We start from the raw sequence: 26,829 nt of genomic DNA on the forward strand, positions 1-26,829 counted from the left end.
TTTCCATACTATCATGCTCTCTCTCACAATATGAACCTAATATACAAACCCACCCATTACTACTCTCATCCACAAAAAAAACTCAACACCTAAAAACTAGCCATCTCAATCCAACTCGCGACAAACGCCAACGCACGACCCCGATCCATCGCCATCCGCTGCGCAAACTCCGAGAAATTAAGCTTTGCGCCACTGCCGCCGCGTTCCTTGGCTTCGCGCTCGACCTTCTCTAGGTAAGCGAGATGGGCGATGCGAGCCTTGGATGGGGGCCGTGGCGGACTGGCTTGTCTAGGGAGAGGAGGGGCTGAGGATGACGATGAGAGGGGTAGGGGGTGAATAGGAGAGGGGGAGAGTTTGGGAGCTGTGGCTTCGGCTTCCGGGGAGGAGATGGAGGGGGAGGTGGGGGCTGGGAAGGAGGTTGTAGCGGTGGGTTCGAGACGGAGTTCGGCGGGGAGGTCATGGCTCTGTTGGGGGTGGAAGGCGGAACTGTTGGTGCTGCTGGAGAGGATGAGGTCGGAGTCGTCGTGGTGGTTGTGGTAGGTCTCGTCGGGTTCGTTGGGTCGGTGGTGTGGGAGGGTGGGATCGTAGTAGGATGCGGTGGATGGGGGTCGGGATGATTCTTCGTCGTCGACTAATTCGTCGTCGTCTTCTTCGAAGGTGGACGCGTGTGAGGAGGGGGACATGGGTGTGTGTTCTGTTCCTAGGGTGCGGAGGAAGTCGTGGCTGGATCGCGGGTTCATGGCCTCTTCTTCGTCGTCGCCTTCTTCTTCGACTTCAGGAACGCCGAGATAAACAACGTCGTCGTTGGGTACACCTAGGTCTGGGGTGGGTGGGGGAAGAACTGGGCCGTCCTGGACGGGCTCGAGGGGTGGACTGCGGACGGAGTAGCCTGCCCGGCTGAGCAGTTCGTCCAGGGAATGGTCACGGAATGGATTGACCATCGACGACTCTGGATGCTCGTCCGGCTCGTTGTTGGTTTGCTCCGGTGCGAGTTGTGTACCGGATTCCGCCTGCTCGACTTGTTCGATTTCGCGCGCCCACATCTTGCGCTCGGCCCGGGTCCGGAAGGCCTCCATAAGAAGGTCCTCTTTCGGCTTGAATAGGAGGTCGAGCAGCTCGTTGAACCCTTGCTGGGTGACCTGATACAGGATCTCTTTGCCGACGTCTCTTTCGACTTCTGGAATCTCGAACCCGCCCCACCGCTCACCCACCAGGATGCTGCGGGATGAGGTTGACGGGTTGGAACGCACGTCGTAGTCATCGGTGAGATCGTCTTGAAACCGTACTTTGGAGGAGGAGCGAGATCGGGGAGATGGAGGGTGAGACTCGGGCTGGGGCTCGTCGACATCATCTTCGTCCTCATCCTCGCTCAGGCCATCGACGTCCATGTCGCTGCGATAACCGGGTGGAACAGTTGCGCCGTCTTCCTCATCAGTATAGAAACGTCTGCGCTGCCAGCGGTTGTGGATGCCCGTGCTGCGAGCCATGTTAACCCGAAGTCGGTCCTGAGCGCACATTCTGTTGTAGACCGCGGTACCAACACGGGCTCGATCGACTGGATCAGTGATATCGTTCAAAGGCACATGATATCCAAGCGCGTTCACAATATCGTAGTCTCGAACATGCTCCGGCGGAGGCCACCTGTCGCTGGCACCGGAAGAGTTGGAGACATCGTCAGGGATATTACTGCCATCGTCACCGTTGACTTCTCTTCTAGTGTTGCTTCCTGAAGTATGAGCCACGCCAGATCCGGACGGAGTCGCCAGGCGAGCCGCAGTTGGGAACATGGGCCGCACGCTGCCGTATTGGCTTCGCACCGCAGCGTCTCCCACAACCGAGTGTCGGTCTGCAGTGTCCGCGCGGTCTGCTCGCACGATCCCTTCGTTATCCACGAGCTCCATGTCGCCGTCCTGATTCATACGCTTACCCTCCCCGGTCCTCGAGACTTCCCCGGAGGGAATACTGCCAGGAAAGGCCGAGCTGATCGGCTGACTGCCCAGAACAACATCCCGAGCACCGCCTTCGAGAAAGTCGTCCTCCATACCTGCCACCATGTCCCGAGTCAGCTCTCTACTGAGCGCATAGTAGGCCCGGAAAACCCGTAGGAAGTCCTTCCGCTCGATGTAGCCGTCACCATCGATGTCATAGCCACGGAAAACGCGCCGTAGCCGCTCGTCGTTGCTCTTATTGTTGAGACTGGCAATTCCTTTCAAGAACTCCTCGAATCCAATCAGACCATCGCCGTTGGTATCATAGAAGGCAAACATGCGGTCGTAGATCAGGCTAGGCGGCGGTGGGCGGATGGATGTGTTCGGCACGAAACACCGGTCAAACGTCTTTCTATCGATGGCCATGTAGAGCTTGTTCGGATCTTCTTCCCACTCATGGTTGGCCAAGCAGCGGAACTGGTCCCAAAGCGCATCCAACTCGGTATTTTCGAAGCTCGTCTCCTTCATGAGGCGCTTGGCCAAAGACCGAGATAAGCTGCGCGGCAGCATGGTAGGCTTCCCAGGGTACCAGACCGGCTGAGACTGTCGGGGATTGCCCAGGAATGGGGCGGGTATCCGGACCTTGTAGAACAGGTGTGTCTTGATGTGCACTCCCATCGCTTCGCAGGTTTCACACAGATCGTAGTCGATGCAGTTCGCGCATCTGTACCGAATACCCTGAATGGGCATGGCTCCGCAGCTATTGCACGTCACACCGCGATGAATATACCCATCACGTCTGGCCTGGTCCTCAGCGATATGGTACAACAAGTTGAGCAGATTCTGTCCTTCTCTCGTCGGCGAGGCATCGTTATTTCCATCCCTCCACGAGAACACACTCTGATCATCCACCACCGTCTCTCCACCATCCATATTCGGCGCCGGCGGCGACTCTTCAGGGAAGGTCGACGTCGACAAAGTGACCCTCTCGCCATTTTGTCTCCGCCGCCGTAACTCCTCTCCGTAGTTATTGTCTGCATTGAATCGCATCAAGGCTCTCTCGATTCCGGCCTGCGAGATCCCCCGCCGCTGGAGCTCTACCATCAAGTATTCCCATTCCGGACAGCCTTCTTGTATGAAATGTGTGGGCGGAAAGTCCAGTGCCAAGAAAGATTCCAGAAATGTGTCTTCCATCATCTCGCGCATCCGCTCCGCATGAGCTTGGGGAACCCCCACTTCCTCCATGAGCTGGTCCCGGGTTGCGAGAAGAGACGGGAGGAGGCCACTTTCCACGCGCCTTCCATCCTCTGTCTCGATGCGAAATGTTCCGTAGACTCCATTCTGGCGCTCCAGTTGTTCCAGGTGCGCGATAGCTCGCGTCGATGGGGTGTCGTCAACGGGATGGTCACTGGCGTTGCTGGCTTCGCTTCTCCGTCGCCGGCGACGGACGGCTCTGCGGCGTCGGAGGGAAGTCCGGGAAGTCGACGGAGGAGAGGAGGTGATGTAGTTGTGGATGTAGACGATCGCGTAGGCGGCGGCGACCCCGGAGAGCAGGTAGAGAATGGGACGATATCGTGACAGCGCCAGCCGTGGGCGGGTGACCGACATGGCGGGCGACAAAGGAATTTGACGGTTAAGCCGATAGGATCATGCTTGTGAGATTTCCCTGGAAGTCGCCGGTGGAACTCTCGGGGGCTGCAGGTGCTGTTGTCTCTCAAACCGCGACAGTGTGATTTGGAGGCTGACAGTTTGGGGTTCCGGGGAAAGTTGGCGGAGCTGGAGCCATCCAAGGCTAAAATATTCGTTGTCCCATCACCGCCTTCTTCTGTACCTGACTCAAACCACTTCTTCTCTCTTCTTTTCCCAACGTTGACTTCTCTTCTGGTTGAAAAGCAGCTCGTGGTCATAAGATTCGTTGCTTTCAGTCTATTTCATCGAGCGAACTGGAGTATTTCATAATTTTCGACTCATATGCTACGCCTGGCACTAGATTCCTAGGTTGCCTGCTGCCTCGCTCAATATTGGTTGTAGTCAGGGCTGCGCTAATATGCATCTGATGAAATCAATTTTGTCCAAACCATAGTAATAGATACACCTGGGAATGCATGCATATGTACAACAAAAAAATAATACCCATGATCAGTCTAGTATTAGACGATCTAATGCTTCCTTTTCCCAAATCCATTGTTGTATCCGCTGGATCAACCCTTTTATCACCGGACCAGATAATGCTATCTAAGTCACCATATATATACCCCCCTCTAGCATCTTTTTTATCCATCTAACAGTGGCATATACAGCCACTATGCAAGTGTATAGGCACCCACTCATCAATGCAAGTAAGCATCCCCGCAAATTCATCATCACCTATCCAAGTCCCCTTACCACCAACAGCCAGAGACTAACCCCAAAAGATGTGTATATCCTACCGCGACACCTTCTTCTCTCTGATGAAGAAACTGCTAATCAACGCGCAAAACACAACCCCGACCAAAAATGCGAAGCCCTTATTCGTGGCCCAGCCATAACAGCTACGCACGATCTTCCCGGTAATCGGATCAAGCGTCTTGATGAAGTCGAGACTTTGGCGGACACCGTCGACGATTTTATCAATGTCTTTGCTGTCGCGGAGAGCAAAGTGCAGTCGTTCGCGGAGGAGTTGCTGAACGACTGTTGATGAGAGGGAGAGGCCAATGACGGAGCCGAGGGAGCGAAAGAGGTAGGAGCAGGCTGTCACGACGGCTTGATCTTCGGGTGTGGAGTTGGAGACTAATAGGGTGAGGTTAGTGAGTCGCGTTGTAGGACTTATGGAGAGTGAAGTGGGGAAGAGGCTTACTGAGACTGATTAAGGTAGAAGTTACACCGATACCGTTTCCAAAGGCGCAAGCGACCATGCCTAGTACTAGGACGGTGGTGTTCTCGGTGACCGCACCAGAGGCCAGGAAGATGGTGGTAAGGCCTATCGTGAGGCCTGTGTAGGCGGCAATGGTGAGCCAGTAGAATTTGCCCGTCCACTTCATGATGTAGCCGGCGAAGAGGGAGCCACTGACGCCGGAGATGATGCTAGGGAGAAGTCGAAGTCCGGCAACGGTGGCGGAGACGCCGTCGACGGCTTGGAAGAAGAGAGGGATGTAGAATAGGGCGGCGAGCCAGCCGCCAAAACTGAAGAAGTTACAAGCGTATGCGGCGAAGAAGGTCCGGTTGAAAATGATGTGGCCGGGGGCGAATGGTTCGGCGGCGTAGAAGACCTCTATAACAATGAAGAGAGCGAAGAGAGCTGTGGAGACGCTCAGAGAAACGATTGTAATCGGCATTGTCCAGGAGACGTTGCTGCCACGGTCCAGACCGAGGAGGAAGCCGAAGACTGCGCCGACAAGGACGATGGCGCCGGGAAAGTCAATGCGGCGCAATTTCGTCTTCCAGTGGCTGTCTTCCTGGGCGGGAAGGTCGAGCATGACAGTTACGGCGATGAAGGCAAGGATGCAAAGGGGAACTTGAGCGATGAAGGCCCTGGGTCAGGTTAGAGGAGGGTGCAGAGCGAGAGTGGTTGCAGGGGCGTACCATCGCCAGCCGATGAAGTCAGATAAGATACCACCTGCGCAATCGGTTAGAGAGATTCAATTGTTGCCATCGATCGAACGTACCTAGAGGGGCACCTATGCCGGAGCCCGTCGCATAGATGATATTGATCACACCCTGCCAAACACCCCGATCCCGGAGAGGAACAATGTCACTCATCAGGATACTCACGACGGTGGTCATACCGCCGCCACCAATACCTTGGAAAACCTGGCCATCGTCAATTACTGTCTCGAAGTGAAAATACGACAGATCAACCTACGCGTGCAGCGATGAGCTGATCGATGTTCTGCGCAAGACCGCAGAACAAGCAACCGATGCCGAAGATGGCATATGCGAACAAGAGACATGCTTTGCGACCAAAGATATCACTCAGTTTGCCGTAGAGCGGCTGGAACGAGGTCAAAGTCAGAAAGTAGGAGGTGGCGATCCAGCTGGTCAGGTTAAGGGCCTCCAAGTCACTGCCAATCTGCCCATAACTGGCCATAATGATGGTCTGGTCGGCTGCGGAGAGGAATACCTGGGCGGCATTAGTATTACCGAGAAATCTCCTATGCGCAAATAGATTGGGATCACATACTCCCAAAGAGATAGCCGGAATGATATATCTTAGGCCCTTCCCCGCCTCAGAAGCATCTTTGGCCGGGTCCTCCTGGGGCGGAAGAGTCTGCTCGCCGGACTCAACATCCTGACGGCCAATGTTGGGAATAGCCCCCGTGGTAGAGACATTGCTTTGGGGACCCAGCAACGGGGAGGTCTCGGAAGGAATCCTTTCTGGAGACATGGTGGGGGAATGACTCTAGAAAAGAGCAATCTCCATTACCAAGGGGGCCAGGGAGTCGACACAAATGTCGAGAAGGTGGAGAAGAAGGAGGGGAGAATGAAGCGAGGGAAGAGTCACCGATGACAGAGGCAGAAGGGCGAATAAGTAATAACTGCTCACTAAAGGACTCACTAACTAGACTTCCACTAGTTGGGATAATGGGCCCCTGCGCTCTTGTCACGTGGAGATAAGCATCTTTTCCCCACTTGCGGAAATACCGTCAAAGTCCGTCTTGATTGGTTTTATCGGCAACACAACTGCCATCTCTCGCTCGGCCGAGGCACGACATTGAGGGATCATCCTTGATGGTTACACAGAATCGGACCCGCATAGGCAAGTGTCACTTGTAGATGTCGGTTTTGACATGGCCATACATACTCATCCGGGGAGAGTTGTCAGAAAAATACAGATAATGGAGAGACTTCCTCAAAACGGAAACGGGTCCGCCCGCCCCGATGGCGATGGTCTCTTCTCGGATATCGCAATCGCAACTCTATCGTTAAGGCTATCTTCTCCGATCCGGCCGTGTACGTAATGCTAACTACGCTCTCCTGTTACAATCTCGCTGGACGTTTTCCTTGTTTCACCTTCATCCTGGTCTGATAGTAACCTATACTGCGACAACGCAATGCCAGACACCAAAATACACAAATATGGATATGGTCATGGTCCACTCCTATACACTAAGGATATCTTCAACGACGAACAAAGACAGCGGCATAAGAATCACTTAGAACACCCCAAAACAGTGCCAATACAGCACGCATCACACCCAACCCTCGTAATCATAAACGCTCTATCTCGTTACGCTACCTGCATGCAATGTACTTGAAACTCACGCTTCCGCAGCAGCCGGGATGGGCACAGGCCCACCGGGCGAGTCGGGGAAGCGCGCCGTCAGCACCTCAACACCATCCTCCGTAACCAAAAGTGTATGCTCGAACTGGGCGGAGAAGGCTCCGTCGGCCGTGGAGCTGGTCCAGTCATCGGGCCAGGTACGATCGCGGTGGGTACCCTGGTTGATCATGGGCTCGATCGTGAAGCACATACCGGGCTTGGCAACACCAACGGCCTTGTTCTTCGCATAGTGGGGAACGTTAGGAGCGCAGTGGAACAGCTGGTTGATACCGTGACCGCAGTAGCTCTTGACCACACTGCAGTCCCGGGACTTGGCGTGCTTCTCGATCACATTTCCAGGGTCGCGGAACAGCATACCCGGCTTCACCAGCTCAATAGACTTGTCCAAGCACTCACGCGCCGTCTCAACCACGCGCACCGCATCGGGGTTGGCCTTGGCCTTGTCACCGACATAGTAGGTCTCGTTGATGTCTCCGTGGAAACCATTGTGGTACAGCGTAACGTCAATGTTGACAATGTCGCCGTCCTCGAGGGGTCGCTGGTCGGGGATACCGTGGCAGATAATCTCGTTGATGGACGTGCAGACCGACTTGGGGAAGTTGTAGTAGTTGAGGGGGGAGGGGTACGACTGTAGCCAATCGCATCAGTACCAAATCCAAGCCACCACTAAATATCAGAACTCAATATGTCCGGAAAAGCACTCACTTCACGCTCGATACAAGCCTTGTGCACCACCTCATCAATGTAATCGGTCGTGACACCGGGCTTCAACTCCCGTGCAGCAATATCCAGCACCTCACGGGCCAGACGGCACACCTTGCGCATGCCCTCCTGCTCCTCCTTACTCAGGATCTTGATGTTGTTGCGGCCAACGAACTTCTGCTCGGAACGAGGAATGCCATCCTTGGCGTAGTCGGGGTGGGGGATGGTCTTGGGGACGGTTCGCGGAGCCGACAGCGGGTAGACAGGGCGCAGGTTGCCGGCAAACTGGAAGGCGGGGAAAGGGTTGTACAAGCCGGTTGCTGGATCTGGTTCAGAAACTACTTTAGGAGTGAAGAGGTTGGCCAGGAAATTACTCTTCTTGTGAATAGTCTTGTGTTCGCTCTGCATCGGACCAGTCAGCATTCGCAGATCACCTCGAAAAGCGTTCAAACCCACGTGAGCCGGATGGGTCACGTAAGGTAGCCTACCCAACTCCGTTTGAAACAGTCCTGCGAGCAGAAGAAGCTATCCGTGCCCGCCTTGAGGCATGTCGGACACTGCAACGTGCCTGCGTTCTTGTCACAGTCCAGCCCCATGCATTTCCGCGTTGCGACTTCCGCCATTTTGAGATCGAGCTATATCGCGAATGTAAGGTAATCAGGTAAATGCCGCTAGGAAAGAAAGAATCGAGAAAAATGGTCGCCGGAGGAATATAAGTTGGGCTAGAAGGGAAAAAATGGGACAATCCCCCGCGGATGGGCCTGGCGTGGCGTGGCGCTTATCCGCCCGGCCAATTCCAGGCACTCCATTCCCGCTTTGGGTTAGTGTGGGCAGTTTGCCCTTAGCCTGAACTGGACTAGTGTATCCGGTCTTACCCTAAGTAAGCGCCAGCAAGCGCGCGTAACCGGCGTCAAGGGTCCTCAATAGGACATGCTCGTTGGTCAATCAGTCCCGATGCTTATCGGCGGGGGGCGGCTAGAACAAACTCCTGTTGGCCGTAAAAATGTTCCACAGACCCACCGCCATATGGAAGAAAGAAGGAATGCGTGTGACGCAGCTGTCAGTTGCCATTTCAATATCAGTTTAAGCTCGGCCGATCTGCAGGTCTTTATACTACGCAGACTCGGGATCATCCTCAAGACTCCCAAATCACATCAAGTGTCCAGGTAGACTCTCGATCACGGACTCCGGTCAACATGGCGGAACCGTCTGCTGGACGACAAAAAGTGGTCATCGTGGGTGCTGGCCCGGTGGGGTCCCTGGCGGCTCTCTACGCTGCAGCTAGAGGCGACGATGTTGAGATGTACGAACTACGCGGAGGTTAGTCGCTATAAGCTGCCAGGTTATCCTGGATATTTTGATTCCCTTGCCATCCGACAGGCTTCGATGACTCTATCATCATCGACCCCGCATCATCCTCATGACTCGATCTCTATCAAGAATGGGGCCATTCTCACACTACATGTTGATTTACAGATCTGCGCGATCCAAGCACGATTCCTCTGAACTTCACCAAGTCCATCAATCTCGCCCTCTCCGAGCGGGGCATCACTGCCATGCGGCAGGCCAATCGAGAGGAACTCATCAAGCGCGTCCTCGCCGACGCCATCCCCATGCACGGACGTATGATTCATGGCCGAAGCGACGGCAAGCTATGGGAAGCTGCGCAAACTTATGATGTCCATGGCCGGGTATGCCTTCAGTCCTCTCATTTTCCAACAACTCCATCTAACATTGCTCTTAGGCCATCAATGCCGTTGACCGTGGCACTCTCAACAATGCCCTCTTGGATGAACTGTCGCGCACGCCCAACGTCAAGATGTTCTTCAACCACAAGCTCACCGGCGCCGACTTCCGCACCAACCGTGCCTGGCTCGAACGCCGCACTCCGGGCACCGCTTACACTCCGGAATCAGTGACCGAGATCGAAATTACCTTCGACTACCTCATCGGAGCCGACGGTGCCCACTCCGCCTCCCGCTATCACATGATGAAGTTCGCCCGAGTAGACTATCAGCAAGAATACATCGACGCGCTTTGGTGTGAATTCCGCATACCTCCACACCCGGAAACAGGAGACTTCCAGATATCTCCCAATCATCTGCACATCTGGCCGGGCAAAGAGTTCATGTTCATTGCGCTTCCATCAGCGGATAAATCTTTCACCTGCACGTTATTTGCACCAGCTTGGCACTATGAGAAACTGGAAAAGAGCTCACCGCAAGACCTTGTGACCTCCTTCGATTACAACTTTCCCGGTGTCTGTCCCAACCTGATTACGCCTGAAGCCCTATCCGAGCAATTCACCGAGAACCCACACCTCCCTCTCATCAGTCTGAAATGTAAACCACACCACTTCGGCTCCAGCGTAGTAATAGTCGGCGACGCTGCACACGCCGTCCTGCCTTTCTATGGACAGGGACTGAATGCCGGACTTGAAGATATTCGCGTTCTGTTCTCTTTCATGGACCAGTACGGCGTCTATGACGACTCTGTCAGTCCTACACCCGAAGCTCGAGCCTCTGCCCGTGCCGCAGCATTGCAAGCATACACCAACCAGCGCACGGCCGATACATGGGCGATCAACGACCTGTCTAAGCAGAATTATCTTGAAATGCGCTGGGGAGTCAAGAGTCCCGTCTACAAGTTGCGCAAGACGGTGGAGGAGACACTAGACCGCTATGTACCGAGCCTGGGATGGCAGACACAGTATTCTCGGGTAAGCTTTAGTAACCAACGGTACTCGGAGGTGATTGCGTCTGTGAAGAGGCAGGGGAAGCTGTTAGGTGTTGCTGGGCTGGGGTCGGTCCTGGTGTCGGTGATGATCGGGGCTGGGGTGTTGATGAGGTGGCCGGAGAGGTTGTCGTTGGGAGCTGTGTGGAGGACATTGCTTGGAAGAAATTGAGGGAATCCTCAGTATTTGTCTTTATTTGAGCTTTCTTTGCGTTCTAACAATATGTCATGTAAGTATAGTTGATGTTTTTTGCTGCAAGACCCGACTGCATGCAACCATAGAATGACGCCAAAAGCACGTAAATCTGCATGATAAGTTTGTCTGACGATAGAATATGTCATCTAAACCCTACTCCTCAAATATATCAGAATTTTGTTCACCCCAAAGAACAGAACCACCAACTCCACTCACAACATCAGCACCAAAATGGACCCCCTAAGCAAGCTTCCATACGAGCTCCTCTCCCTAATCATTGACTACACAGCAGACTGGATCACGCTCGAAAGCCTCATTCAAATCTCCCCACCACTACACGACCTCTTCACCACCTCAGCAGCCCCCAGCACCTCACCAAAGAAACAATCACGAAGATCAGCACGAACATCATCCAAAGCCCACCGCGAAGCCATACGCATTGTCAAATACACCCTCAAAAACAACCCCATCATGTCCGTTGCTATCCGTCGGCACTTCCACATAATCACCAAACTACGTCAATTTTCCTCACAACCAGCTGTCAGACGCACCATCTGTTATACTACACTCCTATTAGGAGATGATGATTCCTCCCTCTCCTTCGATTCCCCACCAGCCCACACAACCCTCCTCGAAATGATCACCCTCGCGGCCAACATCCAGCGTCTAGCATGCGCATGTCTATCCACCTTCCTAACCCGGCTTCGGAGCGTTCATCCGCACCGCTGGACCAAAGAAGAACTAGATCCAAAGACAAGTGCATCCACACAGACAGACATGGAAGCGTACAAGCTACACGATGTGGGACCTCCCTCATGGCTCGAAGAGCATCGCATCTACCGTCCGTTGTGGCTTCTACAGCTGAGATATGAATTGTTATCTGTTGGCAAGAAGCTGAGATTGTTCACTGATGCTCGACTTCAGAGAATGAAAGATGACTATATATGGACATAGCTAACCCGCGAGGATAACAACAACAACAGCAGCAGCAGCAGCAGCAGCAAGTCAATGTCCACGTCCCCACGCGGTTCCCAGCAGGACCTGTCACAGTCCTGGCACGCACTCGGCATGGCGATATGGGATTGCTGGCGGATGTATGGGCTGGGACTGACCCTGGTGAGGCGGGAGTGTTTGTCGGAGCAGGCGGAGTCTGAATGGGATGATGAACTGCCGATAGGCCCGAGGCCCGCGCGTAGGAAGGAGGAGCTTGTATGTAGGCTTTTGGACTTTTTGGAGGGGTGGAATGAGAAGAATAGTACTAGTAGTAGGGAGGGGGGGAGAAAGAGGAAAAGGGGTGATTATGAGTAGTGCTAGTGAAACCGGAATAGTAGTAGAAGATATATATATGATCATGATGGATTGGGTGAACCCGCTGCTGATAAATTGGCTTGATAGCAACTACTACACTACAGCTTGAATGTCTCAGTAAGTACGTTTATTTATGTTCGGTTGGGAGTTAAACTCAGAAAACCAGGTTAGAGATAGTACCTGACTTAGAATTTCATTTCCTGACACGAGTTAATGCGATCAGATTCCAGTTACCATATGAAAATACTTTGGTAGTATGGACATGTTAGGACTATTGAAAGATGATAACACTAGAACAAGATGTTCTAGTGTAACAGGTAGTACAGTTATCTCTGTCACATACCAAATGACAGACACTACTAAATACTTACTCACTAGGCTAGTACAATTACTCCAGAAAGAATGCTAGTGATCGTCATGCACTTCCTTCTGGGTCATGCCTCAGGCTGCCCGCTGACCTCCAAAGCAATAATTTGTTGGGCCTGTAAGTCGCCCAGTTCTCGTGGTTCTGTTTGGTCGCGTTGTATTACGTATGTTTTTGAAAAAAGGTAACAAGTGGTGCGCCAAGTACGGTGGCTCTTTGAGGAGGTCGGGGGTAAGGTTGTACCTAGTTCATTAGTAAGGGATGTAAGAATGATAGCCGTCTGTTAAATGCCAGACTATCTTGATCGAGGCACGGGTTGGCTCAATAGCACTAGGGGTTTCTTTAAACCCTTCTGTCTCCGTGCCTGGAGGGCCCATCTTGGCCGATTTTTCATGTCCGGGCAAAGAAGGGCACATGACAGACTAATAAATCTGCGTGAATTCTTCCCTGAGTGTGGCCCCATATATTTCCACCTCATTTTCCCCCTGCAAACGCTCGTATGGCTCTATAGTGTGAAAATAACACTGTATTCCCGCTTCGTAGAGTCCAAAAAGTATTTGTATATGTCCTTGATAAGACACAGAGTCTGGCTGCTGATAACGCTTTATCAGTGCTAGTGGACAATTCAAAATGGACCAAGCACAGCCAGCGCAGAGTTTCATATATGTGTTCAGCCTGAAATGCCAACAGAACGCAATAAACATGACATTTCAACAGCCATGTAACCTCTAGATCAACGGAAGTTGACCGCAATGCAAAAAGCAAGAAGCCACCCGGATCAGCCAAACTAGGCTGTACAACATGATATTGAAGGAGAGACATAATGAATAGACAAATCTTCAACCCAAACCAAGGCATAAGGTTCAAAAGCATATAACGGCACCAAAGATAATCTAAAGCCGAAAGGTAATCTGATCATGGAAATCCAGACAAAATATAAAATGAGACAAATAAACCCGAGGAACACACGAGAAACCTCCATAACGGCATAAAAAAAAGCCCTAATATCACCATGGCATACTTCATCATCGTCCAATCAAAGGGAATCTATTGAACCAAACTTGTTTAAAATCTCGGCCGGTCATGGCCTGAGGTCATCGAATCGGCCAATCCGGTAATACAGGGGAATCCATATCCAGGGGCCATATGTGGGACGCTTGGACAAAGTCAATCCATCCGTAAGGGTAAGGTAAGGGTCCGCAGTTCCACTTAAACAATGGACGGGTAATCCGGATATTCCACGGGCACTGTGTTTGTTCTCCTTGGGAAGTCTCCTTCCTGGGAACAGCCGTCCAGAGGTGCGGAGGGGTAAACCACAAAAACAGGAGCATGGCGGTCTGCACTTGGTCCATGGGAAGGCAGGATCGTGTGGCCATAACTCAAATCATCATCATAATTTAGGCAAAGGCTGGCAAATACCCTAGTTCATGGGCTGGCAAATTTGACGCGACGGCTGCGTCGATCATGGATGCGTTTCTCTGTATCAAGATAGAGGCGGTCAAGGAATTCCATGGCATTGGCATCCTTGAGAATCTTGGCCACCTGAGTGCCAGCTGAGATAAGCTGAAGAACATTCCGATCATCCTTGATGGGCCGGGATTGATGCTTGGCGGCATGTCTCATTTCCAGGGAATTCTCCAGCACGGTCACTAATTGCTTGATCTGGCCATTATACAACACCCGGGCTGGGATACGACGCTTGGTCGCCAGTCTCTTTAGGAGATATACCCACTCGGTCCACTCGCGGTCAGAAGGAACTCTCACCGGTCTCTTGTCCGGTTCCAGTGGAATCGGAAATTGATACTTTGCAACAAAGTCAAAGGCACACTGTGACAGTCGGTCGTTGACTGACGACAGGATTTGATCTTGCTCTGAGACATCTAGATTAGTAGGTAGATGAGGCAAATCCCTCCCTTGGGCTGCTATGACCCGCGGTGACGGTGGGTCTAGCAACTGATGGGGTCCGTCGAACTCGTCGCGATTAGACGGCCGTCTCTGCGAGTGATACCGAGTAGCGCCTTTTGGCTTCTCCGTTGCGCGTCGACTGTTTCTTTCAATCAGGTACTCCGACGTTTCGTAGGGTCTGACTAGGTCGTAATCACGCCTAAGTGACTCCGCTGGAAGGCGAGCAGGGTGGTCCCACTCTGGGTACAGAGCTGTGGGGCGTGGCAAGGCACCTCCTGCAGACACGGGAATGGTTCCCAGTGCATGTGAGGTCACTGGAAGTCCGCTGTATGGCATAGCAAATTCCGACGAAACTGGTTTGTTGGGCTTGACAGGAGCCTGAGTATCTATGGGTCCACGCTCAATATGCGGAGGGGAGAACCTTCTAGCGCTAAGGATGAGTGACATGAGAGTCTCAGTATGACAGATTCTGCAAAGAAAGGAAGCAAAGCCGATACAAGATAGTGACAAGGTACCTTGGATGATAGATCACGGGCGCCTCGCCCGAAGTCCCGTATACGGACGGTTGTTGGGGCATGATGCCACTGTACAAGGTGAGCTTCCCCCGACGACATCACCAGGAACAAAATAAGGAGAAGATTGCTTTGGGGCTAACCTGTGGCGAGACCACGAATCATCACTGCTGATGGAATGTGTGCAGGAGCCGCTGCTCCCGGATGCTCTTGAGAAATAACTGAGACCTGAAGACATTGCGATCAATGAGGGTGAAAGGACCGTGGACATGAGGCTGATGATTTATATAGAAGAATGAACGGGTATACACAATGGCGAGGCAACCTCAGCCTGTTCAGTCCAGACCTTTCAGAATGGTGCCTGACAGCGAGTAGAATGGGGCGTTTTATTATAGCAAAGTAGCAGATAATGTGGGATAAAAAAAAATAAAATAAGAGGGTGGACGGCCCACGGCACCAGATAAGCTTTTAATTTCTAAGGCCGCGTGAGATATGGCAAGCTGGAAGAAATATGAAGAACTCCACTGTCAGTGGCAATAGGACTGGATTGCTCAAGGCCGGGCTCCGCTCTGTCAGGGAGCAAGCGCGTGCCGGGAGATACCTCGTACTATACGGAAAACAACGAATCCATCTTGCTTCCAGGGCCAATCGAGCCAGGTCTCCACCGTGCCTCGCCGACAGGGTTGAGGGGGATCGATTGAGCCAGAGACGTCCGGGAGAACAAGGGACGACGAAGAGCAATAAGGAAGTCCGCCGGCGCAGCAGCCAGACAATAACTCCCGGAGCTAGACGCCCTGCCAGTCTTCCGTGCAATCAGTGGAGCTGCACCAGGCATACTGGGGTACATAGCCATGGATGGACCCGGCAGTAAATCGCAGCGAGACTCCACCAGCGGGACATAGCCAACTCCTGTATGTTGATCTTGCCCTCAACCGCGCATGTCAGGACAGGAAATGAGGAGTCGAAGGATCCGGTGCTGCATAGGGTTTTGGGCAGCAACCGCAGGACTCGGCAGGGAACATGCGTCCGCTGGGCATAAGGACGAGAACATTACCTACTATTATTCACGGCCTTGGCCCAATTGCCAGTCAGTCCATTTGCTGATGGAACATTGCGGGTAAGGGGCTTTTGTTTTTTTGTTTTTTCTTTGGGAGGGGGGAAGTTAAAGGGAATAAAGTTACTGGGCACCGTGTCAATGGTCCCATGGTCTCCACCCACATCGACTGGGCCTTGATTGGGATCCAATTGTGGACAGGGACGAAGAAGGAGAACAAGACCAAGGCCGATGATGAAGCGGAGGTTGCAGTGGGAAAGAGAAGCAAACTGCGAATCACGGGGCGGACGGCGGGGACTGGCCTGGGTGCCTGAGTCCACCGGTCGAGGGCCAAAATAGACCCGATCTTCCTTTCCCCATCGGGACTTTGCTACCGCATCTACCGTCATTATTCTTACTCCACTCCAGATCGTTCTTTTGGCTATGCGCATATCGTTGTACTCCTTGGTGCTGGTGAACCGAACCATAGTCTGGCGCTTGTCCAGTCCATCTCAAGCTCCAACTGGTAGACATCTAGCCCTTGTCTATCTACGGATCCACCCCCACTGTCAAGGATGCGCTACTCGCATTTGCTCTACAGCTGCCTATGCTGGAGGGAAGGACCCAGTTCAGTTCAACTACCACAGAGATTTGGTGTATATATTGTGGAGTGGATCGGGAGCACACACACACACACACACACACCACGGTCAAGGACGGATGGCGGCCTAAAGTCGAGAATCCACAGGGCGGGGAGCTTCAGGTTCCCGGCCTGAAATGTCACTGCTCCTCGATGAGTTGGGCACACACAGCTGCATGTTTTGTCGCCCAAACTCAGGGCGTCCGTGTCAGCCAATACTCCTTTCCCGACACTGACTTGATGAAACTACTTTTCGTACGGGGTCACTGACGTGCAAACAGCAATCGAACTAATGATAGATCATGAATATGGAAACTTACCACCCCGATCTATTCAGGGGATCCTTGGCTATTTGCATATATTCTGGATACATTAAATGACCCCATCTGGGCAAACAATGTGCCGAGGCAAATAAGGGGAAACCTTGGACAAGAAGAATCTGGAAGACAAAGCAACCAGGGCCTTCTCTCGTGGATCAAACCGATTACTCGATTAGATTGAACCAGCACAAGCTGTGAGACATTGCCGGGTTGCGTATGGCGTACATCATTGCGACCCAACGGAAAGTCGCTGAGGTAACCTCCCGAGTAAAGAGTGTGGATGATTCGTGGCGTCTGATATTGCTTTGAAGCTCACCCGATATTATCTCGGCAGTCACAAACGCCTGGGGTGTCCTGCCCTACCCACCGTGGTTTCACAATCCCACCAGACCATGCCCCCTTCGTCCTGACCAACATTCCTACTACCTATCTAGTTGGTACATCGACGATAGATTAATGGGTCATGGTGATCTCATGTCAGTATCCGGACAGCCCGGAGATAGCATCGCTGGCTCAATCCAGACGCACTGCGCATCAGACTTGGTCCAAATTCTATGACTAACATTGAAGGTCTGATGTCCTCCCATTTCACGGTGAGGTGTTGGCAATGGCAGCAGAGTCCATGCACCAACAGGAAAGTATAAATTGGAGAATTACGATTGTATCGGCTACTCAACGGCGTTTCTAGGAGTTCTAACAGGAAGAAAATATTCCGTACTCGCCAATATTGCATGGCGAACCTGTTGCTTATATCAGCGCCGCCACGACAGCTGAGCCATGCGTAAGGCAGCTTCATAAACTGGTGCACTAATTCGGTGAATGGTCAAAGCGAGACAACCGCCGCAAAAGAAATCCATGGGAAGGAGCTCACATGCACATGGATAACAGGATATTGTCAGCAGACACTGCTAGATGCAAGCAGCAGAATCTACTGGATCAGGCAGGTCGGTGTAGAGCTGCAGCAGCATGCCATGATCATTGAAGCACTCTGATTTCAAGGTGCTCACAGGCGGAGCAGTAAGCCATCGGACAATACCGGGTGGTTCTGTATGTCGATAGATGACTTGGCCAGCTGCAACTTCTTGAGAACATCGTAGTAGTAGAGGGGTTGATCCTTGTAGATGTGCACAAAACCCTGCCTGGATACGAGAATGTCTTCCCGAGTCATTCACCGAGCTCTAAACCTGTTGCTTGGCTGTCCCTGAGGTTCGTTGAACCATAGCTAGGCGGTCTCCAGTAAACAAAGACCAGAGCAAGATGAACATCACGAGCAGCTAGGACCGACACCTACAATGACCATCGGCCCCAACCAAGCCATCATCACCAGCAGCCAGCACAAAAGATAAGAAAAACAGGCCTTCAAAATGGTAAATCGTACATGAAGTCACCTAGTTACTATACAAGGTATCCATCCCAAAGTCGCGACATAAAACATACAAAGCATGGGATGAGACACAGCGCGACTGACCAAACTCCGCTATAAATGCAAAACCACAAGAATCAAAAGTAATCCATCTATCATCCTTCCCTCTCGGTGTAAAGTCCTTAGCGAATACGGCACAAGACCAACCCACCCAGCTTCTTCTCCACACACTCCCTAGCTTCCAAGATACCCCGGTCCGTAGAGATATACAAGCTCTCACCAGGCGAGCGGATTCCCTCAACAGTGTTATCCCGCTCACCGCGAATCACCCGACGCAGACCAGCCACATCAATCGTCACTCGTCGTGTCGGCTTGCTAACCATGCTCAACTTGCCCAGCACGGGCTCGCTCTGCCAGTACTTCAGACCAAGCCAGAGTCGACGGGTAGCAACATTGCTTTGAGTCACGGGTTCGATGCCTTCGACCTCATCGATTGGGTTCGGGTTGCCGAGGATAGGGTGTACAGGGGGAGGAGTCGGGCCTCCGCGGACGACGGAGGAGAGGTAGCCGTCGTTTTGGAGCGCGAGGGCAAGTTTCAGGTGGAGCTTGGAGTTGGGGATGGAGGTGAGGCCAAGACGGGCCTTGCAGGCATTGTTCAGGTGCGAGCAGACGTGGGCGAGGTTGACGAGAGACATCTTGGAAAGAGGTTTGGCCCGGGGGCCTGTGGTGTGCGGAGGACGGGGATAAAGTGACTGGGTCGGAGTGAGCAAACTTGCGCGGCGACTGGAGCTGGTGGGGGGTTGGATGTACCTGTTGCGGTGGGCGGAGGAGGTCAATGAAAGGATAGTCGAATCTCTATCGATTCAATCTAGAACAGCAGCAGCAATGGTCGGATTTGAGGTCCCGCTGGCAGACAATCTCCGATGATGCGGAAGCTCAGATGAAATTTTCGGAGAAACATAATCGCGGCGCCGATAGGGTTGTCTGCCTCAGGCATCAATGTTTCTTGTGACATCTCCGGCGGCAGCGAATCAGCGGCCAGAAGCTCTCTCAGCCGCTCTGTAGCCGCCGGGCTTCTGCATCACGCTGCGTCGCTGCATCTTACAGGCCGGTGTGAATTCCCCTCTTGTCCAGGTATAAATCATGGCGCTGTCGTCTCCCCCCAATTCCCGCGTCGTGCGGAACTCATCTTCTTTTCTTCTCTTCTTCAACACGCCCTGGTGGCCTTATCGACGTTGATCGCCCATTATGCCCCTGTTATCGGGTGAAGAGCGTATACTGACTGTGTGAGTAGCGCTACCCCGCAGATCTCTCAGCTGCAGCAGCTGTATCACATCTGGTTGCCTGGAGGTTGCTAACCGCCGTGTAGCTTTGCGGATATCCATTATTACTTTGCAGCGCCATGTCCGAAGCCCGTCCATCACCGGTTTGATAAGGGCTGCTATCTATATCTATATCTCAACAGCGCTCTGCAGAAGATCAGGATTGAGGTCGCGAACAACCCAGGGACTCCGGAGCAGGATGCTTTCAATGGCGGTTAGTAGTTATTTCATTCATTATGATGGCTCATTGCTAAGTGCCTGTAGCTCTGGACAACATCCACCTCCGACATTCGACTAAATTCCCAACTCTCTGCACTGTGACCGTGGACGGACAGGTGCCGAGTCCACCCCAAGGCCAACCGGCATTCCCGCCGCCGCCAGGCGCCATTTCAAGCGAATGGCAACTGCCTGGTAACGATTCGCCCGCCCTATTCCGCCTGCACACACTAGACATCTATTTCTGGACGACGGAGGACGTCAATCAGTTCCTAGATCTGGTGGAGCGTCATCTCTCGCAGTCACAAATCGAGACAGACCGACACCCCTTCCCACCTCCGCCACAAAGCACCGTCAGTTCTGTTGTGCAGCAGCTGGAAAATGTAGCCATCACCGATCCTGGCTACCAGAATGGACAGACTCGCAATTCTCAAGCCGAGGTTGTGTCTAATCCCGTGCCTAGCTACCAAGCCATCACACCACCGAGCAACCTCCCTCCTCCCCCTCCACTAGGCGGCTTAGCTACAACTTCCCAGCCATTCATGCCTGGAATCCAGTCCGTAGCCAGCGAACAACAGGATACTACTCCGCCGGAACCAACTCCCGCCCCTCTACCCTACAATCCCGCTGCGCCCCCAGCACCAGAGCCTATCAGACACCGGGAGAAGACCCCTCCCCCAGAGGACGCAGAAACGGGGACCGGTCTTGCCGCAGCTGCAGCTGTCGACAACGGCCTTGCTTATCCTCAATCCTCCCAGATGCCTCCGGGGGTAACCGCCACAGCAACAGCACCATCAGCAACAAGAGGTCTATCTGCCCCTCCACCTCCACCTGGGCCCGCCCCGCCCTACAGCATGCCTGGGAACTACGTGCCCCCTGGACCCCCGAGTGCTGGCCTCTCCTCATTCCCAACCTCCATGCCTAGCCCAGGTCTGCCCTCCTACTCTGCCTCGTTCCTATCAGGCGAGAGCCTCAGCCATCCCATGGGGAGCCAGTCACTCCCAGGGCCACCACAACAGCAACAGCAGCAGCAACGCATGTCCTTCGCCCCGCCTCCCACTGACCCTAACGCGCACCTCTACGGCGGGGGCGGAGCAGGAGCCGGAGCCGGATCGACTCCCGGCATATACAGAACGTCAACGGACTCATCGTCGACATCTACCCCGCCAATGCAGTTGTCGCTAGGGGGGTATTCAACCTTCTCGTATGAACAGCAGGGACCGAAGCGAAGCGCAACGGTGTCAGGGAATGAGTACAACGTTCACAATCAATTGTATCAGCCGACGGCGCAAGAGTCGATCTCCCCGCATCAGAAGTATGCCAAGGAGGCGATGGTCAAGCCGGGGGATCCGCATCGGCCGCAGTATTTTGTGAAGAGTGCGTATAAGGTGGAGCATGGGGTGAATCGGTTTTTGAAGAAGTTGGAGAAGAAGTTGTAATCCCCTTATTTCTTACGTCTTGTTATGGCATGATGGTTAAGGGTCTGTTTATACTGGCGTTGAATGCTGCTTCTACATAGTATATCATCTTTTCTACACGTTCGATTTAACAGCGACTAATCCCATTGCATACAAGTTCACTTCATCTATTCATATTTCCGAAACACATATCACAACTACCTAACAAAGAAGAGATATTTTCATTACTATCTGCCCATATCCATCTTCATCCCCCTCCTCCTAAAATACAATCCTAATCCCTAACAAACGGATCCACCCCGCCCTCCCTCCACCTCCTAAACTCCAACACCCTCTCAACCCTCCCCGCAACCTCCTCCCCCCAAATACTCTCCACCCACGCAAACATCAAATCCACACCGGCACTCACACCAGCCGAACTCCACACCTCTACACCCTCCCCATTCTCAGCAGGTTTATCAACCACCCACCTCGCCTCCCTCACCCACTCCACGCGGGGAGCATCTCTAACCACACTCTCCCAATCATTCTTATTCGTCGTGGCCCTCTTCCCATCCAGCACGCCCGCCCTGGCAGCTAACTTGCCCCCCGTACACACTGTCAACAGGTACTTGAGGGACGGGTAGACGGAGCGGATGTACTCGATGTGTTCGGGGAGCGGGGCGCGAGTACCCCAGCCTCCTGGGATGAGGAGGACGTCGAGCTGGGGAGAGGAGGCGAGGGTTGCTGTTGGGAGGATGGATTGGGAGAGAGCGTTGGGGAGGGAGGGGGGGAGGGTGGATATGGGGGAGAGGGTGGTGGAGAGGAGGGTTAGGGATATGGGTGGAGTTGGAGATGGGGTGGTGGGTGAGGGAGAGTTGGTGGACCAGGAGAGGACGTTGAGGACGTCGAGGGGACCGAAGACGTCGAGGGCTTGGAAGCCTGGGAAGAGGAGGACGCCGATGCGGAGGGGTGGTGGGGATGTAGTTGTGGTGGTGGTTTGGTCTGGGATGGTGGTGTTAACTTCAGTGTCAATGGATGGAGGTGGAGGTGGAGGTGGTAGTTGGGATGTGGAGGGGAGCGGGGGAGGAGGGGATGTACCTGTCATAGTGGGGTGATAGTAGAGTAGTTGAGATTGGAGAGAAAGGATAGTAGTTATGAGATAGGATTAGACAGGTGAGTGATGAAGAGGGAGATGACGCCTTTAATAATCCAGTGCTCACTATTTCTGTTGTTGTTGTTATAACTACCTACTATAGAAGGAATCAAGTACTGCCAGGAACTAATCCAATCTAGAATAAACAGGTACAGGCACGTGCTATTCTGTTCCGTGAATCACTAATCTGACCTCAGCAGCTAGAAGAGCAGTATTGAGCATATTTATTCACCGGATACCCAGTTAGTAACTATCTACTGTTTGCATGTACAGCTTGGAATCCGCTTTGTGAGCTGACTATCTCTCTGTGATCTGGTGATGATGCTATCCATCACATGGTAAGTTGATTTTAAATCGGATCGAATGGCATTGGAATTGGAGTCAATAAAAATAGAACCAGTGATTTGAGGTGGAGAGAAGGAAGAATCCTTCCATGGGCAAAGGATCATACTGCTGTACCGTGTAGGGCGTAACATGCAGTCGAGCGCATTATTAGTAAATATGTGCTCGTCGTTCCCCCAAGGTAGTCGCTGTAGCGTTCTAGAACAATGCAGGATGTAGCTGTGTTGGCTTGGCCGTTAGTTTGGTCATGAAAACCAATCGTGATGATCTAGGTGAATTGGCCTGCTGTGTGTACTGGCATATTATGATAATATGTTTAAAAAACTATCATTTACTGAATACCAATAATTTACACCAAAGCATAAATAATCAAGGATAAGAATATGCCAGAGGACCCAGTACTATGCAAGATGCAGTACTCCGTACACATCGCTAAGATCACATCCGAATCAACTCCACCTGCAATGCTCCGACATGCACGTCGTCGGTCTTGTTCGACTGTCAACAAGGGGCTTTCCACACCAAGATCCCGAAAGATAACCCGAGACCAAAATGGAAGACAGAAAAGCCAAGAAGCAGAGAAGAAGGGTAAAGCCCAACAATAAAATCAGTATCAAGAACACGTGGAGACAAGCATATGTACCTGGTCGCATCACGATTATCAAGGGTATAAAAAGATATGTCACGAGAAAGAAACGAGAAGAGAAGAATCTATTTTAACTGGTCAAGTGCTTCGCAGAAAATCAGTTGAGAGAGAGCTTGCCCATGTCAACATCAACCTCGCCCGACTGGGCCTCGACAACCTCAGTAGATTCCTTAGCAGGAGCTTCGGGCTCAGTGACCTCCTTAGTCTCGGGCACCTCAATGGCTGGCTCTTCCGCCGGCACGGTGGCCTCAGCAACGGGCTCAGTTTCAGCAACCGCAGGGAGGTCAGTAGCTTGTTCCTCAGCAGCTTCAGCAACCTCGGTAACATCGACTTCAGGGCCAGCTTCGGCGACGGGAGCGGCAGCTTCAGCTTCAGGCTCGACCGAGGTCTCAACGGGCTCCTGGACGGGCTCCTGAACGGGTTCCTGCACAGGCTCCTGCGCGGGAGCTTCTTCGACAACCTCGACGGGCTTCTCTGGGACAGCAGGTGCCTCAGAAACGACCTCGGCGGGCTCCTCGGCCTTCGCCTCAGGCGCAGGCTTCTCCAGCGGCTTGCCTTGCTCGACCTTGGTGGGACGAGAAGTGCGGGTATCCAGCTTCGAGGGAACTCGTCTAGGCGCCCGGGCCGGCTTGGTGGCCCGCGGGGGGCTCTTGACCTCAACCTTTTCGTGCGTCTTACTAGCAGAACTAGCTGTGGGGCGCATCATGCGAGCCAGGAATCCCTCGTCAACAGGTCTGGAGCTCGTATTGCTCACACGGGAATGAGGGCGTTCGCTTCCGCTAGGAGGGGAGGTACGAGACGACGGCTTGCGCACGGTGGAAGCGGTAGGAGTGATCGCGCGCTTCTGGGTTGCAGTGGTCGAGCTCTTCAGCGTGGACGGCTTGCGGGTCAGAGTAGACGTGGTCTTCTTGGCGGTAGACGAAGTCGAAGCCGTTGTCGAAGCCGGGCGAGTGGGGTTGGCGGCCGCTTTGGTGGTGCGAGATGCGGTCGAGGCTGTCGGCTTCGTCAGGTCGCGAGCAGGCACAGAGGGCCGTGCAGGCTTGGTGACGGGCTTCGTCGCAGTGTTCAAGGATGTCCGGCTCGGCTTGTGTGCGACCTTGGGGGCTTCAAGGGCCGCAGTCTTCGTCGCCGTCGGCCGGACCGCCCGTGTAGTCCGAGTAGTCTTGTCCTCGGTTTTGGCGGGAGAGGTGGGGGTACGGGGTTGCGCTGGCGACTTGGAAGCAGGCTTGGGTGCCGTCTTTCCCACCTGGATAGTGGATGGTCGCTTTGTGACTGTCTTGGTCGGCGTCGGCTTGGGGGTGGAGACCTTGCTGGCCTTTACAGGAGAAGCTGGGGCTGGCGTGGCAGCAGGTGCAGCAGCAGGTGCAGGGGCCTCCTCGATGACCTCTTCTGAGGGCTTTTCGGGCTCTACCGGGGCAGGCTCAACTTTCTCAGCCACATCATTCTGCGATGTCTCCGAGGCCGCAACTGGCTGTTCGGTGATCTTCTGAGGGAAGCCGTTGCTGGTTGGTGACACAGACAACGGACTTCTCAAGCCACCCTCGAAGTCCTCCGAATTGAAGCTCCTGACCCGAGAGGGAGCAGCAGGGCTATCGCTGCGTCCACTCACGCTGCGAAGCCCTGCGACAGGGTTTGGCTGGGTGGCTCCATCGACAGCGATGAAGCTGGCGCGCACCTTGGACAAGGGTCTGGCAGTTGCGGAATGTTCGGAGCCAGCGGGAGATCGACCGCGGGAGGGAGGGGAAGTAGTGTTGTTCTGGTTGTTCTCGAACCTAGCGAGAAGGTTGCGCACACCAGGATGGCCGCCGGTCTCGTTCATGATGGCGGCTCGCTTGGGCGATAAGTGGCGGAAGCGGGAGGTGAGCAGAGGGTATTGATCGTGACGGATGGGACTGGGAAGGGGAGAATCGGAGCTCGAGGGGTTGGTCAGAGAATCGACGGAGGTGGAGATGCGAAGAGGGGATTCAGCGCTTCGCACGGATGAAGCGAAGGAATCGGAGGGCATTCACAAGGATGAATGAACGCGTCCCAGAAAGAGGAGGGACGGGGTGACGTGAGATAAACAGTTGACCCAATCTGTTAACAACACGCGGGAGGCAAACAGTGGTTCGGTAGTGGGGGGAAACAAAGTCAATGCAGGTGAGACAATGTAACCGCGGTGGACACAACCATGGTGGACAAAGAGGGGATTGGAGTGAGGAAGCTGTGAATCGAATGAATGAATGAATGGTATGGGGGATGAGGATGAGTAGGTGAGAAGAGAAGAAAAGAAGGAGGAGAAGAAGAAGAGGAGGAGGAAGAGGAAGAAAGAGAGTCACTTCCAACTAAAGAGAGGAAAGTGGAGAGAGAGAGAAAGCAACGAGGCCCCGACGCCTGAGGCAGCGGGTTCAGGGGTCGGATCCGCGGCTTCAAGTTGATGGCGCTCCGTCTCAGATTCGCTTTCTCATCGGTCTCTGCCTGGATGGCCTTACGTATTATTGAATAATCACCACCAAGAATACCTAATAATCCCTCTCTTCCTTTTGGTGGATGCTTCCCCCCCCTTGACCTGATAGTCTCCGGCACTATTGACCTCCCCCAGGGAATGACTCTCATCCTTTCTTTTGCGATCGACGGAATAATCGGCACCAACTCCTTGCAAAGTTCATACACAGTCAATACTCAATACTGATGCGGTGCTAGTGATGATCCTATTGCTGAGGTGGGATGAAACAGTCCTCTTACCAGCTGAAACCCATGCCTCGTACTACGTATACTATCATTCTCTCATCAGAGCATCAAATCCACTGACTGTTTGTCATGGTCACCATGGAGCCCCGACTGGCCGGGACATTTCCTGCAATCTCCTGCACTTCCCCCCGATCGTCTCCCTTTCCCCCCACGCCCCTAAAAAGGCCAGCTTGCAGTTCCTTGCAAGTTGCGACACAAGTTTAGCGAAACCTTGATCGTGCATCCCGATTGTCCCAAACCTTAGTTCACATGCTGGCCCCCCGATCTTGCATCCCTTCCGGTGTGGCAAATCCAGTTTCATCATCCCCATAAGCCCACAATAGTTGGTGTAATGACTGTGTAGATAGTGTTGCTGGGTTCGTGGACAGGTTCCTGGATGACGCATTCCCCTAGGAAACCCCTGGTGGATCAGGGATGGACGCGAGGATGCTAACGGCGACCAATTTCCCTCTAGTGCCATTCTAGTCCTTCTAGAGCATTCATGGAATAATCAAAGGATGCTGTTAGTGCTTTCCTTTAATTACCCCGGTGGGTTCAGATGCACTGACCTCCTCACACACACACTCTCTCTCTCTCCCTTTCCCTCGGACATGACACATGGCAGTAGTCCCAGCTTGTGGTCCCCCCGCCCGCTGACTGCAGTCCCCATGGCACGGTTGTCTCCCTTGTCGTCAGCAATATGAACAATCAATTGATTTTAGTATTGTGTATAGAGTAGAAAAGGGTTTCCGCAGGGCCTTGCCCTGACGCAAACAA

At 53.2% G+C, this 26,829-nt stretch overlaps 10 protein-coding genes across 10 annotated transcripts; 3 read left to right on the top strand and 7 right to left on the bottom strand.

Moving 5' to 3' along the window:
* Window positions 1–6: 6 nt before the first annotated feature.
* BO88DRAFT_406811 (EF hand domain protein) lies at window positions 7–3,666 on the bottom strand. Its single transcript, XM_025707253.1, has one exon. It carries the CDS (start codon window positions 3,534–3,536, stop codon window positions 90–92), a length of 3,447 nt encoding a protein of 1,148 aa, XP_025560139.1. The 5' UTR covers window positions 3,537–3,666; the 3' UTR covers window positions 7–89.
* A 320-nt stretch (window positions 3,667–3,986) lies between these two features.
* On the bottom strand, window positions 3,987–6,419 carry BO88DRAFT_370357 (putative MFS multidrug transporter). The gene is made up of 6 exons (XM_025704170.1): window positions 6,088–6,419; window positions 5,770–6,027; window positions 5,573–5,717; window positions 5,490–5,523; window positions 4,765–5,438; window positions 3,987–4,697 (listed from the first exon to the last, which is right to left on the bottom strand). Exons 1-6 carry the CDS (start codon window positions 6,289–6,291, stop codon window positions 4,354–4,356), a joined length of 1,659 nt encoding a protein of 552 aa, XP_025560140.1. The 5' UTR covers window positions 6,292–6,419; the 3' UTR covers window positions 3,987–4,353.
* A 369-nt stretch (window positions 6,420–6,788) lies between these two features.
* On the bottom strand, window positions 6,789–8,513 carry BO88DRAFT_393261 (methionine aminopeptidase MAP1; the record flags this gene model as incomplete). The annotated part of the gene is made up of 3 exons (XM_025705100.1): window positions 6,789–7,816; window positions 7,894–8,292; window positions 8,379–8,513. 3 exons carry the CDS (start codon window positions 8,511–8,513, stop codon window positions 7,166–7,168), a joined length of 1,185 nt encoding a protein of 394 aa, XP_025560141.1. The 3' UTR covers window positions 6,789–7,165.
* Window positions 8,514–9,086: 573 nt separating this feature from the next.
* Window positions 9,087–10,976, top strand: bna4 (kynurenine 3-monooxygenase; the record flags this gene model as incomplete). Its single annotated transcript, XM_025704171.1, has 3 exons — window positions 9,087–9,210; window positions 9,367–9,581; window positions 9,635–10,976. 3 exons carry the CDS (start codon window positions 9,087–9,089, stop codon window positions 10,793–10,795), a joined length of 1,500 nt encoding a protein of 499 aa, XP_025560142.1. The 3' UTR covers window positions 10,796–10,976.
* A 69-nt stretch (window positions 10,977–11,045) lies between these two features.
* BO88DRAFT_469344 (uncharacterized protein) lies at window positions 11,046–12,124 on the top strand. Its single transcript, XM_025711618.1, has one exon. It carries the CDS (start codon window positions 11,051–11,053, stop codon window positions 11,771–11,773), a length of 723 nt encoding a protein of 240 aa, XP_025560143.1. The 5' UTR covers window positions 11,046–11,050; the 3' UTR covers window positions 11,774–12,124.
* Window positions 12,125–13,640: 1,516 nt separating this feature from the next.
* BO88DRAFT_116037 (uncharacterized protein) lies at window positions 13,641–15,196 on the bottom strand. Its single transcript, XM_025701312.1, has 2 exons — window positions 14,912–15,196; window positions 13,641–14,826 (listed from the first exon to the last, which is right to left on the bottom strand). The coding sequence occupies exons 1-2, from the start codon at window positions 14,971–14,973 to the stop codon at window positions 13,917–13,919; spliced, it is 972 nt and encodes a 323-aa protein (XP_025560144.1). The 5' UTR covers window positions 14,974–15,196; the 3' UTR covers window positions 13,641–13,916.
* A 2,875-nt stretch (window positions 15,197–18,071) lies between these two features.
* Window positions 18,072–19,180, bottom strand: BO88DRAFT_115996 (mitochondrial 37S ribosomal protein uS8m). Its single transcript, XM_025701310.1, has one exon. The coding sequence runs from the start codon at window positions 18,957–18,959 to the stop codon at window positions 18,447–18,449; it is 513 nt and encodes a 170-aa protein (XP_025560145.1). The 5' UTR covers window positions 18,960–19,180; the 3' UTR covers window positions 18,072–18,446.
* A 155-nt stretch (window positions 19,181–19,335) lies between these two features.
* On the top strand, window positions 19,336–21,398 carry BO88DRAFT_370372 (uncharacterized protein). The gene is made up of 3 exons (XM_025704172.1): window positions 19,336–19,550; window positions 19,634–19,800; window positions 19,851–21,398. Exons 1-3 carry the CDS (start codon window positions 19,513–19,515, stop codon window positions 21,239–21,241), a joined length of 1,596 nt encoding a protein of 531 aa, XP_025560146.1. The 5' UTR covers window positions 19,336–19,512; the 3' UTR covers window positions 21,242–21,398.
* On the bottom strand, window positions 21,399–22,439 carry BO88DRAFT_406821 (DJ-1/PfpI family protein). Its single transcript, XM_025707254.1, has 2 exons — window positions 22,301–22,439; window positions 21,399–22,204 (listed from the first exon to the last, which is right to left on the bottom strand). The coding sequence occupies exons 1-2, from the start codon at window positions 22,305–22,307 to the stop codon at window positions 21,495–21,497; spliced, it is 717 nt and encodes a 238-aa protein (XP_025560147.1). The 5' UTR covers window positions 22,308–22,439; the 3' UTR covers window positions 21,399–21,494.
* Window positions 22,440–23,031: 592 nt separating this feature from the next.
* BO88DRAFT_406822 (uncharacterized protein) lies at window positions 23,032–25,708 on the bottom strand. The gene has a single exon (XM_025707255.1). The coding sequence runs from the start codon at window positions 25,346–25,348 to the stop codon at window positions 23,441–23,443; it is 1,908 nt and encodes a 635-aa protein (XP_025560148.1). The 5' UTR covers window positions 25,349–25,708; the 3' UTR covers window positions 23,032–23,440.
* Between the last annotated feature and the right edge of the window lie 1,121 nt (window positions 25,709–26,829).

This window comes from Aspergillus vadensis, assembly GCF_003184925.1.
Source record: "Aspergillus vadensis CBS 113365 unplaced genomic scaffold BO88scaffold_21, whole genome shotgun sequence".
NCBI classification, from domain to species: domain Eukaryota; kingdom Fungi; phylum Ascomycota; class Eurotiomycetes; order Eurotiales; family Aspergillaceae; genus Aspergillus; species Aspergillus vadensis.